The sequence below is a fragment of the Phalaenopsis equestris genome, unplaced genomic scaffold, assembly GCF_001263595.1.
Source record: "Phalaenopsis equestris unplaced genomic scaffold, ASM126359v1 Scaffold000517, whole genome shotgun sequence".
Taxonomy (NCBI): domain Eukaryota; kingdom Viridiplantae; phylum Streptophyta; class Magnoliopsida; order Asparagales; family Orchidaceae; genus Phalaenopsis; species Phalaenopsis equestris.
Genome location: NW_018164957.1, coordinates 1,583,419 through 1,598,916, shown reverse-complemented (window position 1 = coordinate 1,598,916; position 15,498 = coordinate 1,583,419). Strand labels below are relative to the sequence as shown.

Sequence of the window (15,498 nt, the reverse complement as noted above, 5' to 3'; positions counted from 1 at the left end):
GGGGGGGGTTGGAAAGTTTGCGAAGGAGTTGGGTAGGATAAATATCCCCGGGAGATTGAGCTACAAAAAAAGCACAACTCAAACCCTGAGAGAATGTCACCAACACGGAAGAGTTACAGCCGTAGTACCTTCTCGCCTTTGGATACAGCTTTAGAAGGGGAACACCAGCAGCCGGTGACTATCATGAACAAAAGCAAATGCATAACTGTCCTAAACATGCAGAAATAACAAATATATAGTCCTACGGTAAAGAGGAGTGTGCCGTGCTCTAAATAGGAGGGAATCCACAAAGAGGAAGTGTCTGCCAGCCCTTTTAGACCAGTCCAAGCTGAAAAATCCTGTAGAACTGTAGCAAGGATTGTGGGCAGCTTGCGGAACTCATGCGGGAAGCTCCGCGTCAACTAGCTTCATTTATTTCAAATTACATAACTATTGATCTTAGCACATATAATTATAATTGGCATTAAATATTTTAAGCAACATGATGTTCTTTGCATGATTAGATGCGCATTAGCGCGCAATTTATGAGTGTATGTTCATATGTGTGCACACATATAAGTGTACAAATTGCATGCATTCATTTGTATATAAGTACACATTGTAGAATCATATATTTTGTTCATACCCTAGCACATATTTTGTAGAATAATATATTTTGTTCAGTGTGTACGTGCGCACGTGCGCTCACACACATGTTAAGAAAGCGTTCTTTATCAAAAAACAACAGTCTAGCCACACAACAATCAAGCCAGTGTAACAGCGTTAACAGGCATAAATGTAACTAAAATAGTGGAAATGAGAAGCTACAAACTTGTGCAGTTTCAACATTCAAGCTCAAGATGAGGCTTCCTAAGAGGAAATTTTAATTTCTAAAGGCTTTGTACTTCTGAGCAACCTAAGCAGTATGCAGGCAGCAGGCCTTCTAGTTTTACCGTTAAGTAACCCTAGTCAGTAGGCAGGCTATCAGAACCACCCAAGGACATGCCAACATTACATGAAAATATATACAACACAAATAAAAAACTGCATAGATATATAATATTTCCAAATTATGCTATGAGCCATTAAAGTGGGTTGCGACAAATAATCGGCTGCTGCAAAACTGTGCAAATCCACTTAAAAAAAAATCCTAAATTGCTCCAAGGTAGCCCAATTTGTTATCCAGTTGTAATAGCAGTTTAAGATCCTGTGTTCTGTTGGCATTCCATTAGGCACCCTGCACTTGCAGGCTTGCAGAGCTACCTTTTTAACTAAGTGCCAACCATGAACAGACCATATTAGGATTCACGAAATTTCTTATGCGAGCGCGCAACCTTAAACGGATCATATTAGGATTCACGAAAATATCTTATCCAAGCACGCCAACATGAAATCATCTAGGTATACAGATTTTAATCACTTATTTTCTATGTTTTATATTGTCCAACCAATTTTGTAGGGCAGCAGCATACCCATGCTAAACAACTAGAAACAAGAGCAGTGAATATGGTCAAATTAGAAGTATGTTATGCCAATCCAAGCAAATTAAGTAAGCTGACAATATTTAAAAATATATTATTACAATATGGTGGAAGTAGACATTTTTTAACAAATGCCCAATACATCTTCATGAATAGGACAAAAAATATTAATTACTACAGACACATACAAAAAAATATTATCAACTGTCGCTTAACTATCAATGTGTTTTGTGTTACTTCTAGTTAGCCCAAACTTTTTAAATAACGAGATAAAACAACCATAAAAAATTTCATCATCTCCCCCAAACAGAACCAAACTCAATAAGAAAGTTAATGTCTCTCTTATCCGCGTGTGCATGAAGCTATTGTGTTCAGTTTTGTCCCTCATAACACAAACTAGGGGTGTAAGCGAGTCGAGTCGAGCTCAAGCCACACTCGGCTTAAGCTTGAGTTTGATTAATTTTATCGAGTTCGAGCTCGAGCTTAAGTCAACTAGTTCGAGCCAGCATGTTTATTATAAAATAGATAAAATAATATTAATTTAAGGTAGCATTAATCTTTATAATAAAATTAAAAATAGATTGAGCAATTAAGAGAAAAAATAAGAATAAATCACTTAATATAAAATACAAAATATTATTTTTTAAAATATTTTTAATACTTTAAATATAAAGACTTCAAATTTAGCATATTTTGAACATATTTTATATTATTTTTTTTTAAACGAGCCAGCTCATGAGCTAACGAGTCGAGTCGAAGCTAGCTTGAGCTTGGCTTGTTAGCTCGTTCAGCTCAGTTCACGAGCCACTGATCGAGCTGAGCTTGAGTCAGCTTGACAAGCTAACAAACCAAGCTCGAGTCAGCTTGACGAACCCTAAACCCTAAAGGCTTGACTCACACCTCTAACACAAACCATTTTACAATACACGTTGCATTGGTGCTACAATAAATTCCATCATAGCTATATCCATATAGATAAAGAGTTAACAGATAACTATCCCCACTACCTACAAGAGGAAGTTGACTCAACTAGGATATATCAAGTTGGTTAAGCCTAAGTTGGGTTCAGAATGATTATGAGATGATTGATTTTGATAGTGAGAAGAATAATGTCTGTAAACATCAAAATAATTGCAAATATTTTGAAGCGACTTACATGAAATTTTTGATATGTTTACCTCTAAACTACAACCTCATCATATCTCCATTAATATAGAATATGTAAAAGAAGAGGGCAAAACATTTATTATAATTCTTATTATTTAGCAAGCAAAAAATAGTTTATTGATAAAAAAAATCATCCAAAAAATTTGAAGAATAAATTTATTAAAATATAATATATAATTAATTATATTTTTTTGGTGAGTGAAGATCTCTATTATACATAATAACTTACAAATATAATGAGTATTTAGAATATTATATTATAAAACTAATTTATTAACTAAACATAATTAATAATATAACCAATGAATATAAATAACTTATTATATAAATAATAAATACATTAATCATAATAATAATTTACATTAAAATAGAAATATTATACATTAATAAAAGCTCATAAATAGTAAAAGCGAAAAAAATAAAACTATTAAAACTATTATTTCGGCTCAGTTGTAATGTCTTTTTTACATTTTGTTTTTCTTATCATAAATACTATTATTTTCTTGACAGAAAAGATAAATAAAAATCAATGATTAACTAATTGATTTATGACCATGTAAATGAATTTATTTTTGTGTATATCGTTTTTACTGTGCTATTAGATTTATCTAATACTTCTACTTTATTTCCATGAATTCTTAAGTTGAATAAAATTTTATTTTGCCCAAGTATTTGCACTTATTAGCTAAGCATATAACAAAGAGATATAATTTTGTGCCAGTATCCTATTTTCTGTCAACTTTAATTCCTGATTTTTCCAGAATCATTCTGGAATCAGCAACCCTTTTTATATAAAACTGTAAATTTTATCATCTATGATAAATAATTTTTAGCATCAAGCTTTTTTAACATGTAACACACTAGGAAAAGTCGGAACCTTCAAGCAGATACTCTAAAATTTCTTTGAAACCAAACAAATATTTTTGTAAGAGATGAAACATCAGTTACTAAGAAGTCCTTCAAATATATTGCGTTCATACAGTTTCTATCAGTATTCTTAAACTGTGATTCTAATAAGTAAACATTGTAAACAAAACAATACATGGTACAACCAAAATTTAGCTCACGGACAGACAATTAGAATCTAATAGGAAATCAGAATACGGCAACATTGTTGCAATGTGTCCTGGGATATAGAGTTTCCCCGATAGCATTATATGATGAGATGCATAAAAAACCACATATGATTAAAATTTGCAGTCAATCAACTTTAATTAAGGTTACAGCTTATTCACTTTTGAAGAAAAACAGACACACTTAGTGTTCGCTCTGAATCATAAATTAAGGATCATACAAACCCGGACATTTTGAGAGAAATATTATATTGAATAAAACAGCAAAAACAACAAGCCTTTATCCCACTAAGTGGGGTCGGCTACATGAATCTTTTTTCTCCATTGCGTCCTTTGAGTGTCATATTTTTTGAGTTTCTCCATTGCGTCCTTTGAGTGTCATATTTTTATTTAATTCTAATAAATTAAGATCATTTTTTATACAATATACCCAAGTCTTTCTAGGTTCAACTATGTCTTTCTTAACATAAATCGAATTTAAAACATCTACTCCCCTAACCGGATCATTAGATTGTCAACGTTTAATGTGACCAAACCATCTAAGACGGCTCTCTCTAATTTTGCCTGCCACTGGAGCTACATCCACCTAAGCATTCTCATCTTGTCAACACTTAGCTTGCTTTTATGCTTCTCTTTTAAAGGCCAACATTCTACGCCATACAACATTGCAGGTCTCACCACCATCTTCTAAAATTTTCCTTTCAATCTAAGCGGTATTTTTCTATCACACAATTGGCTCGATGCATTCCTCCACTTCAACCAAGCAACTTGCATTCTATTAATAGCATCCTCATCTATATCACCATCATTTTGAACAATAAACCCAAAATATCTAAAGCGATCACACCTTTTAATGATTTGATCACCCATAGTTACAACTTTGTCACTAAAGCTACTACTACTAAAATTACATTCCATGTAATCAGTTTTAGTTCTACTCAAATGAAGAACTTCAGACTTCAATGTAGACCTCCATAACTCAAGTGTTTCCTAAACTCTTTCTCTAATCTTATCCACAAGAAGGATATCATCAGTGAAAAGCATACACCAAGGTACGTCCTCCTGTAAATGTCCAGTACGAGCATCCATAACTAAAGCAAAAAGAATATAGGCTTAAAGTTGATCCCTGACGTAATCCAACTGAAATAGGAAAATATTTGGTCAATCTTCCTTCTGTACGAACACAAGTAACAACTCTAGTGTACATATCTTTAATGACTTGAATATAACTCATATCAACACTATTCTACTCTCCAAAGGATTTCTCTTGGAATCTTATCGTAAGCTTTTTCTAAATCAATAAAAAAACATATTATAATGATATTATATTGAATACCTAAATATTGTATTGAATAAGGCCATATAATGATTAAGATTCATATCTCAGTACGAAAAGCCAAATTGCAGAAGATTGATCAAATCCAATCACATGCAGAATCAATCATAAAGCATGTTGATGAAAAAGAACTAGGACAAAAGTTAACAAATAGAAGTATTATGTCTCACATTAGTACAAGGAAAAAGCTTCTCTTTTAAGTTTCCATCAACATTTACATTGCATTCTAAGATTTCACTTCTAAATGGCACAAAACCTGAGAGGAAAGAATAACATTCACTTTAGAAAAATGATAAATTAGTATAAGCCATGGTAATCATATTTGATGTTGGGAAGTTTGTAATTATCAAGGTTAGTCGAATGAATGATTTGCAAAATTCGGAAAAAATAGAGAAATTAAGTCCACATTATATGGGGTCATATGAAATTATTGAAATGATTGGAAATGTAGCTTGCAGATTATTTTTACCAGCCTGCAGGCAAGCAATACATGATCTATTTCATATCTCTATACTTGGAAAATATACCGTTGATCCATCAAGTTATTACAGATCCAATTGATATAGTGCCTGATCTGTCTTATATAGAGAAACCTGGGAGAATATTGGAATGCAATTTTAAGAGGCTCTACAAATACATCTTTTGTTGTTTGTTTAATAGTGTTTGTTATTTTATCCCACATAGAATTTGTTTCTTCATAAACATCCCAAATCTTGAAATATTGAAGTTTACTCATAAAATAATTTTAATTGTGTCTTTCAGGTGCTCCATTTAATTTTATAACAATGTTTCTTAGAATTTTTTATCTTACAATTCTTCATTTTAAAATCTAGAACTAATAATCGATGTTGAATACTTAAATTTTCACTTAGAATGACCTTATAATCTTTACATTCTAGACGATATCTTTTTCTCATAAAAAAATAATCAATTTGTGTTCTATTAGATCCATTTTTATAAAAAATAATATGTTCATCTCTTTTCTTAAATAAAGTATTAGTAATAATAAAATCATACGTTAAACAATCTAGGGGTTTTTACATACATAGCACCCAAAACTTTCATATTTACTTATCTCACACCAAAACTTTCATAATTACAAACATCATTTGAAAAATAACACTCATCATCACCTTTTAATAGTCAAATCCATCTTTTCATCTATAAGTAAAGTGTTGTGTGTAAAAATGGAACTTTAGATGTGAGATAGGTAAATCCATAAGAATTTGGTGTTATGTATGTAATTTTCCCAAAAATCTAATATGGTTTTACATTCTTCATTAATCACTCCAAAATCGTAGTCAATATGAATAGTTCTAAAATTTTTTATCAGTCTACCAACATGTTCATTTAAATCTCCTCTAATAAATTTTTTTTCTTCAAGAGGTATCATTTATATTAATTCTTCTAGATCATTCTATAATTTTTCTTTAAAACCTATATCTTAACCTACTTGAAGAGCATAAGCGCTTATATCATTAAAAATTTTAGTATCAAGAAAATCTTAAGGGTTATAATTCTATCTTCAATTCTATTAATTTTTACAACGTTATCTTTCAAACTATTATCTATAATTACATCTATACAATTTCTAATGTGACTCCTACCTAAATATCAAAGTTTAAAACCTAGCCTATCAATCTCCTTAGCTTTTTCTCTAATCAATTTAATTTATTGAATACATAAAATATTTATCTTCCTATGAACCATTGAGATATCTAATTGTATTATAAAAATTTTAAAAGACTTAACATTCTAGATAAAAAAGAGAAATAAGAGAGCCTCAAAACAATAAATGAATAATTAATGTTTTTGCTTGTAAGGTTATACTAAATTCAGTTTTTTTATTTTTAAAATTCATTCATATTTTTATGGATTAAATTATAATAGTATAAACAAAGTAAATGAATATTATTTTACAAATGTTTCATCTATTGTATTCGCACATAGAAATTAAATGAAAATCAAATATAATAAATATAAAAGTCAATCATAAGAGTCTACTACATATAATAGTCATTAAAGATTCTATTGTGCTCGTACACAAAAATAGAAAGGAAGAATATTTAACAAAAAATGAAAATGAATATAACTTAATTATTACAATATTTTAAACAAAACTCTTGAGATGTCTTTAAATAAAATACAATTAAAATTTTATAAAAAAATTTAAAAAAAAATAAAAATATTTAAAAGTTTTAATAAAATATAATTTTAATGTTTTATCATTTTTTAACATCATGTTAGAGCATATGAATAAAAGTTTAGTACACAGTATAATTGTGTTATTCACTAAGTTGTTGTATAAGTTAACATGTTTAACTGTTTATCTTAGTAAAAACTCTTTTAAATATTAAATGGCTGACATAAATAGTATGTTTATAGAAGAAGAGCAAATGAAGATAGATATTACTAAAATATTTTAGTTTCTTTATTAAATTTTTTGTTGCAATTTTTATATTTATCTCTGTATGGATGATGATTCAAAAATTGTGGATTAGTGACTCTTTATTGTTTGAATGATTGTTGTGGATTACTATTAATGATAGATTGGCATGACAGTACTGTCTAACCCTCAATTCCTGTCTTCATAACTTCAAGCTCCAAAGTCAAGTCATGGCATAATAAGACCATACAGAAATTAACATTTACACGATAATAAAAAAAAATCATACTTTTGCACATTTAGCCAAACCTAAAACACACACACAAAAAAAAAATCAAAGTCGATGAAAAAGAATATGTATAAAAAACAACAAATACCAAGACCAACATGATTACGGGGAGAAAGCTTTCTCTTGAAGTTGCCATTGCATACTCCAAGAATTCACCTCTAACCCACACACAAAAGTTGACAGGAAAAAAAAATGTTCATTGAGCAATATGATGAGTTTTTACACTACACAATAAACTATTCATAATCCTAAAAACTCAAAATTAGCAATGTATTCATATAAAAAGTAACCCAAAACATATACTTTCCTAAGACATTCAATCCGACTTTATAATCCCAAATCAATTAAATGGCGACCACAAATCCCAAAGCTCAAATTAGAGACAGCCTTCCAAATCAACAAACTAGTAGCAAGCAATCTGTGGTCCCTTGCTACAGAAGACACGCATGCTCTGGGATCCAAAACAATGGTAATAACTACAGGAACCTCAAAAGCATAATCTTGCTTCAGTGTCAGAATAAGAGAAAGGATTCCACAATAGTAATACTCTATCCTCACGGCCAGGATGAAGTATAACATTAGCAAATAATGCTCCAACCAATTAAATTAGAAGATGTAGCGGTTCTAATAAGTACTAGATATCTTTGGCATCAATCATGTGAATTCACCTGAAAAGAAGAATTTTTACAAAAATGTCTCATTAAAAAAAAAATTACAAAACCTAGAAAACACATTCATTACGATAGAAAGACTCCATACTGAGTAAAATTAAAAATTTATTATCAAAAAAGCACTCAAGAAGGAGATTGGTTCATCTAAGTCTTTTAAAAGGTATCAAAACAGAAATGAAGCTTCCAGCAAACCCAAAAGGTGCACTATTATTTATTATTAAACCAAACAAGTTCATATGCTTAACAACTCATTTATTTTGATGGCTTGACTTCAACAATAACAATAACAATAGCATAAAAGAATGTATTATTAATTCTAAAGGAAGTAGAAGTATAAGAATCATAGAGCAAGGGCAGGGCACTTGAAATACCTCATACTCCCTATTTTACTTTCTTACGGCCTTACTAGAAAACAAAGTGTGGGAGAATTTACATGCCCTAGAAACCATTCTATATATTTAAATGATTCAACTTTGCAATATACAAAAGCTTTGTAGGACATGCTAGAAGCAAGCTTTATAGGTGAATCAGGTATCAAACATGTAGCATAAAATTATCAAATAGCACATGGAAAGTGTCTTGTTGCAAAATTTCCCAATCTACATGAATCATTTCTCTCCATTGCATCCTATTGAGTGTCATATCTTCATTTAATTCTAATAGATTAAGATCATTTTTTATAAAATTAGCCCAAGCCATTTTAGGTTACATCTGCTTTTCTTAACATGTCGACTCTAAAACATTTACTCTTCTAACAGAATCATCAGATAGCCAACGTTTAATGTGACCTAACCATCTACGACGACTCTCTCTAATCTTTTCCGCCACTAAAGCTACACCAACTCTATCACGGATATATTCATTTCGCACTTTGTCTCTTAGTGTCAGGCCAATCATCCACCTAAGCATTCCATCTCAGTAACACTTAGCTTTATTTTATGCTTCTCTTTTAAAGACCAACATTCTGCGCCATAGATCATCGCAGGTCTCACCACCATCTTACAAAATTTTCCTTTAAGTTTGAGCAGTATTTTTCTATCACGCAATAGGCCCGATGCATTCCTCCACTTCAACTAACCAACTAGAATTCTAATAATAATATCCCCATCTTATCCCCATCTATATCACATCCCCATCTATATCACTGTCACTTTGAACTATAGACCCAAGATATCTAAAACGACCCCACCTTTTAATGATTTAATCACCCATAGTAACAAGTCTACCACTAGAGCTACTACTACTAATATTATATTCCATGTATTCAGCTTTAAATCTACTCATATGAAGGCCTTTAGACTCCAATGTAGACCACCATAATTCAAGTTTTTCCAAAACTCTTTCTCTAGTCTTAAAACTCTTTCTCTAGCTCTAGTCTTATCCACAAGAAGAATATCATCAGCAAAAGCAAACACCAAGGAAATCATAAAGGACTCTTCTTCTGTCAAAACACCCATGATAAGCGTTTATAAATTTGAAAAACTGAGTTTAAAAAATTCAGTGATCTGCGAACTTTTGATATATGAATAGCAACCAAGGGAATTTAACATTTCTTCTCTAGAAAAAATATGCACAAATAAATGTAGTGTTAAAACCTAAGACCCGCTTAAGCCTTAAGAATTTCAGTTAGTTTTTCTACAGTTTCATCATAATGGGTATCAATAACAAAGAGTTTATTAATGATTGCTAATGAATAAAAACATGGTTTTCAAAATAAGTACAGCTATAGTTGTCCCATATCATGTCCAAACATCGAACTATTATATATACTAGTGTACTTGTTTAATAGTAGCATGTCTTGCTTGCACAAAATTTTAATTAATGGGGTACTCACTGCTTCTTGAGTGCAACGAAAGAATTTAATTCTTTGATCTGCCAATACAGAACAAATAGCACAATTAGTACAAACATTAAAAAAAATCAAAATACCCCATATTGGAAAATGAAGTTTACTGGTTTCAGAGACGAGTACAATACCATTGCCTGCTTTCTATCATTCAGCATTTTGATGACAGAAGTGGTATTTTGACTTTCCTCCACCTTCAACTCTCTATCAAATTCTTTGATGAGCCTGACAGAAGTTTAAGTTAGAAAACAAAGATAAATAAAAAATGTAGAACAGTAGATTGGTAAGTTTCTCATCATCATCAATAGCTTTAAATAAACTATTTGTGGCTGCATTTAAAATTTCTCCTTTTGCAATCATTTTGATTATGTTACATAAGATATTAACTCTATTTTGCAAAATATCTTTGAACAAATTATAATCAATTATCTATCATTTTCATCCATAATTCTCATGATTGATCATATTCACCCACTACATTGATAATTTGCTGTCTTCCATTGAACTTATCCAAATCATAAAATGTTTATTTGTTATTACATTGTCTTCAACAAGTGCTACTTCCCCAACCCCTCTCTAATATATCCATTTCTTACCATCATTATGAGTGTTACCACACTACCTCCTTAACATTCTCATATTTTTCATTCAGATTGGCTAAGATCCTAATTGTCTAACACTAAGATCCATATAAAACAATTGATCCAATTGCAATTTTCTTAAATTTAGTATTTAGTCTCCAATTAATTCTCCTATCCTATCTTGAGAGATACCTCCATTCTTTTAATAAATCAAAGATACTTAAACAAGTCCACAAAAAGTAACAGATGATCATCCAATGATGTTATTTAATAAATAACAAATTCATTTCCACAATAAATGATGTACTTGACCTTTGCTTTAGGTATTATAAACGCTTTATTTATTAATGTTTTCTCTAATATTCTAAGTCTTCACTTGCTTCAAAAAAAATATTATAGGTAAATATTATGTCATCTACAAATAGCATGCACCAAGTTACATAAATTTGAAAATCTTTTGCATCTCCATCACTGATGTAAAAGGGGTACTTATTATTGATCCTTGAACATTATATTGCGTTGGAAACTACTACACTACTTTAAAATATCACTCACTATCTCAATTCATATCTTTAATAAGTTCAATATATATTTGACCAAAATCATTCTCCTCAACGCACAACAAGTGAACTCTAATATTACTCAATCCTACGACCTTTCAAGAAAAATAAAAGCTACATGAAGATTCTTTGGTGTTCATCATAACTTTTCCAACTAACTCAGCGGGCAAAAAAACCATCCCCAAAAATTATCTGCGGAGCATGAAATCAAAGTGATTTTGATATCAATATGAACTCTAAACCCACTTTCCAACATCATCTCCTATAATTTCTACTTTGAAACACACAATTTTTATTCTCATAAAATTATTACACAACAACATATTCTTTAATCATAATTTATGGAATCAAAATATTTTTTAGAACCATCTGAATTTCATATAGTCTTCAAGATTCATGAAAATATTCGTAAATGAAACTACTATGACACATATTATAATTCCCCAAAACATGATGGGGATTATCTGTAACTTATAGATATATCATTACGAGTTTTCTTCAAAGTTGACTTCACTTTTGTTAAACAATATATCGAGAACAACATGATTGCAAAAATTTTGCTCTTATTTTCTCCACTATAGTATTACCAATTGATATATCTTAAAATAATATTTTCATATTTCTTTTGTATTTTCAGCATTAATTAAAATTCAACCATATTAACTCTTTGAAATTATAGCATAATTAAATTCAATATGACTTAATTCACTTTCCTTATCTAATGAATACATCTCATTTGTACACTTTCTTAGGATATATTTTGGATAGCTTTATTTTATAGGTCACTTCCGCATTATTGTCTAGCGAAAATTTGCTTGCTATTTTTTTAGAAATTTATGCGATGAGAATGAACTTTCATAATATAATTTTTTATTGTAGTAGTTGTAAGAAAATTGATGCCTAATCCTTTCAAAATATAAAAAGTCTAAATGTCGAAATCTTTTCAAAAACTCTACTTCCCTCAAAATAGTTGCATAAGTAATTTTATAGACAAATAAAATCAAGCTTCACAAACCCTCTCTGATCTATATAAGACATCAATCATAATAGCCAATTTTTGTCTGATACCTTATTTGTTAAACTTAAAGCTTTTTAATAATTAGTGTGCACCTTACTAGCATCAAACTTTTGTCATTGTTTACCTTGATAACATTGTATAACTCCTAATTCGGGGAGGAACCAGACTTTACTTAAATGGAAAGGCAGTTTGATTTTTTCCTCCACCTGAAATATTATTTTGTCTTTCGCTGAACTAGCCCCTCCCACGTTGGATCTATGGAGGAATTTTGCCGGCCCCCTCCCCCTTTAAATTTATTTTTTTACTCATATGGAAAGGTAGTTTGATCTTTTACTTCTCCTGAAATATCATTTTGTCTTTCGTTGAACTAGACACTCCCACATTGGGTCTAGGGGGATAGTTTGCCCGCCACACCCCCCCCCCCTCAAAAAGATGGCCAATTTTGCCCCTGCTCTTAATTCCACCATCAAGTCTTTTTTCTTATGTTTATATCCTTCTAGACTCTCTCAAACACTTTTATTACAATTTTTTTAATGCAAAAAAGTCTTCCCATCCTAAAGCAAACATTTCTTAGGTTGGCTAATTTATACTTATGAGATATATGTCCATAATTATTATTCTATCATGTTCACCTTGAGTCACCTCACAAACTTTAAAATCATTTTTCTTTCATCTAATAATAAACTTTAATTTTATGATTTGGGCTCCACTTTTAAAATCAATTAAATTTTCCTCTCATTTCTAAAAATGCTCATATAATCCACTTAGTGGGATAGACGCTTATTGTTGTTGTTGTTCTTAAAAGGTTCATATAAGTTCATTTTTGTCTGTGTTGAGCAGAAATTTGTACTTGTAGTGTTCAATATTTAACCTGGTGTATGAAACTTATTTGTTGGTTCTTATATCCCGAGCAACTAATATTGGTCCTTCGCAAAAATGGATATCAGCTTAATCTAAGTGTTTATGTAAGAAAACTTAGATGTAGGTGTCAGATTATAATCTCTTTTCTTTTGTTTACTTTTCATTCAGAGAGGGTGGCAGGCTGCTGCTTTAACAAGACAAAGCAATCAGTCCAATGCTAGTGTGTCTCTTCTAATTTACATACATACCAACAAAGTCATATGTATTTAGATATCTAACACCAAAAATTTGTCTTTTACATGTATACCACTCAAATCTTTCATATCACATCAAAAATACCACCATATTAACTTTTAAAAAACAATGAAATAAACCTTTTCATACATAAGTAAGGTGGTATGTATGAAAAAATTTAAGTTCAGGAGTTAGATATGTAAATACATTGGAATTGAATGGTATGTATGTAGATCCTCCTATTAAAAAAAATATGAGGAAAAAGGAGTACAATGTACCTCTTGCATTCTCTCATCTTTTCAGTTAGTTCTTCCAATTGCCTGCTCTGCCTGTTCGGATCTTTGACCTTATCCAGTTTCTGAAACCCATTTCTGCAAAGAATCAAAATCACGGGTAACGACATAGAGGAAAGCCATACAGTTATGAATAAAATATTGCGAGATAGAACCGAAATCACAGAAATAATTATTGGTGAACAAATTTTAGGTGGAACTTCAAACTCCTAATCCAATGAAGGTTGAACGTGCAGTGGAAGCAAAATTCTTCTCTTTTGAAGAAGTATTAAGCGCTCTTTTATTTGAATTCATTAGCAACAGCTAGTAAATGTCATATCTCTGTGCCAATATTTCATTTCTCATAAGCCTAGAACAGTACAATCTTCATGTGCTTGTTTAATTACGGAATAATGTTGTTGCTAACGCCTTCAAACGAAACAAAATACCACGGAACAAATCCTCCTCCGAAAAAGTTACATGCATCACACCGAAAAGAAATTTTCCACGGATCGGCGAATAAAATTATGGTTGACATTCAGATATCTTACGATAGTGCTCGAAGTAAATCGTTGATTTGCGCATCGATGTTGGCAAGATCCTCATTGATCGCTGATATATCCATCTATATAACCAGAAGCAAAAACGCAAAGTCTTCGCGATAGTTTCAACACCGGGTCCAAGCCCAAGGCACGAAACAAAAGATCAGCTCACCAATCACTAGAACTCGCCGAATCCAACCCACAAAAGCATCTTCACATCCTTCACTGAATTACTAAACTCAAAAGTAATCTAAGGGATGTTTTGGTAGCAGTAATTAATCAAATTTTAGGTTGCCAAATTGCCAAAATAACTCCATCGGCTGTATAAATCCCGTTTTACCACTGTTTCGCTCTGAATCCAGAATTTACTGAATTCTTTAATTTTGTGTATTAGGGATTTAGACGAACAGAAACAATGCGCGATCCCGTCGATGCCTTCACCAGCCAGCTCCCGTCTCGATTTCCTCGCTTCTTAGTTCCAGCGGAAGCAGATGGTAAAGGAAGACGAGGATTTCGGACGCGATCTCGTCGAGGCCTAAAGGCCTTCAACTTCTGGGAGAAGGCGACGACGGGGTAGAGAACAGGACAGAGGCGAGAGGTTCCCGTGACAGGTGCCTTTAGATGGTTTCTAATTGTAGAATTTGAATTAATTTCAGTCTTCTCCTGTTGATTATGAAAAAATATTTTGTTTTGAGTTTTTACAAAGATACCACTCATAACTTCAAATATTACGGTCTCAACCCCACCAAATTTTAAAATTTACAATTCAGTCACCAGTGACGGTTCGGTCGGTTCCTTGGCTCGCCTATCACTTGGCGCTTACTGTTGTTTTCCAATCCACCGTTTGTCTGCGGCTATCATTTGACATTTGTTTCTTTTTCCAAGAAACTTGAATGATCCTCAATCAAATCAGTTTTGATCGACAAATGAGAACAACGATTAAGAAATTTCCTCTTAGAATATTTTTGGTGTTATAATAACACAATAATACATCAATAACACATGAATAACACACAATAACACATGAATAAAACGGGAGAGAATATTCCTCGTGTTACTGTGTCGTTTTTTCTCTGTCGGGAATATTCCCCGTGTTATTGAGGTGTTATTGTGTGGTATTCATGTGTTATTGTATCTTGTGAATATTCTTGGTGTTATAATAACAAAATAACGCATCAATAACATGTGAATAACACACAATA

The 15,498-nt window shown here is 31.4% G+C and overlaps 1 protein-coding gene across 3 annotated transcripts in view; it reads right to left on the bottom strand.

Moving 5' to 3' along the window:
* Nucleotides 1-14,918, bottom strand: part of LOC110028604 (novel plant SNARE 11-like) — a 97,467-nt gene extending 82,549 nt beyond the window's left edge. For 2 of the 3 annotated variants that reach the window (XM_020730519.1, XM_020730521.1), the window contains exons 1-4: nucleotides 14,306-14,918; nucleotides 13,761-13,853; nucleotides 10,360-10,453; nucleotides 10,217-10,254 (exon numbers count right to left, since the gene is read on the bottom strand). In XM_020730519.1, coding sequence (XP_020586178.1) covers nucleotides 10,217-10,254; nucleotides 10,360-10,453; nucleotides 13,761-13,853; nucleotides 14,306-14,379 — 299 coding nt within the window. In that variant the 5' untranslated portion in view covers nucleotides 14,380-14,918. The remainder of the gene's footprint in view (nucleotides 1-10,216; nucleotides 10,255-10,359; nucleotides 10,454-13,760; nucleotides 13,854-14,305) is intronic. The other variant, XM_020730520.1, reaches the window with a different exon arrangement.
* Nucleotides 14,919-15,498: the final 580 nt, after the last annotated feature.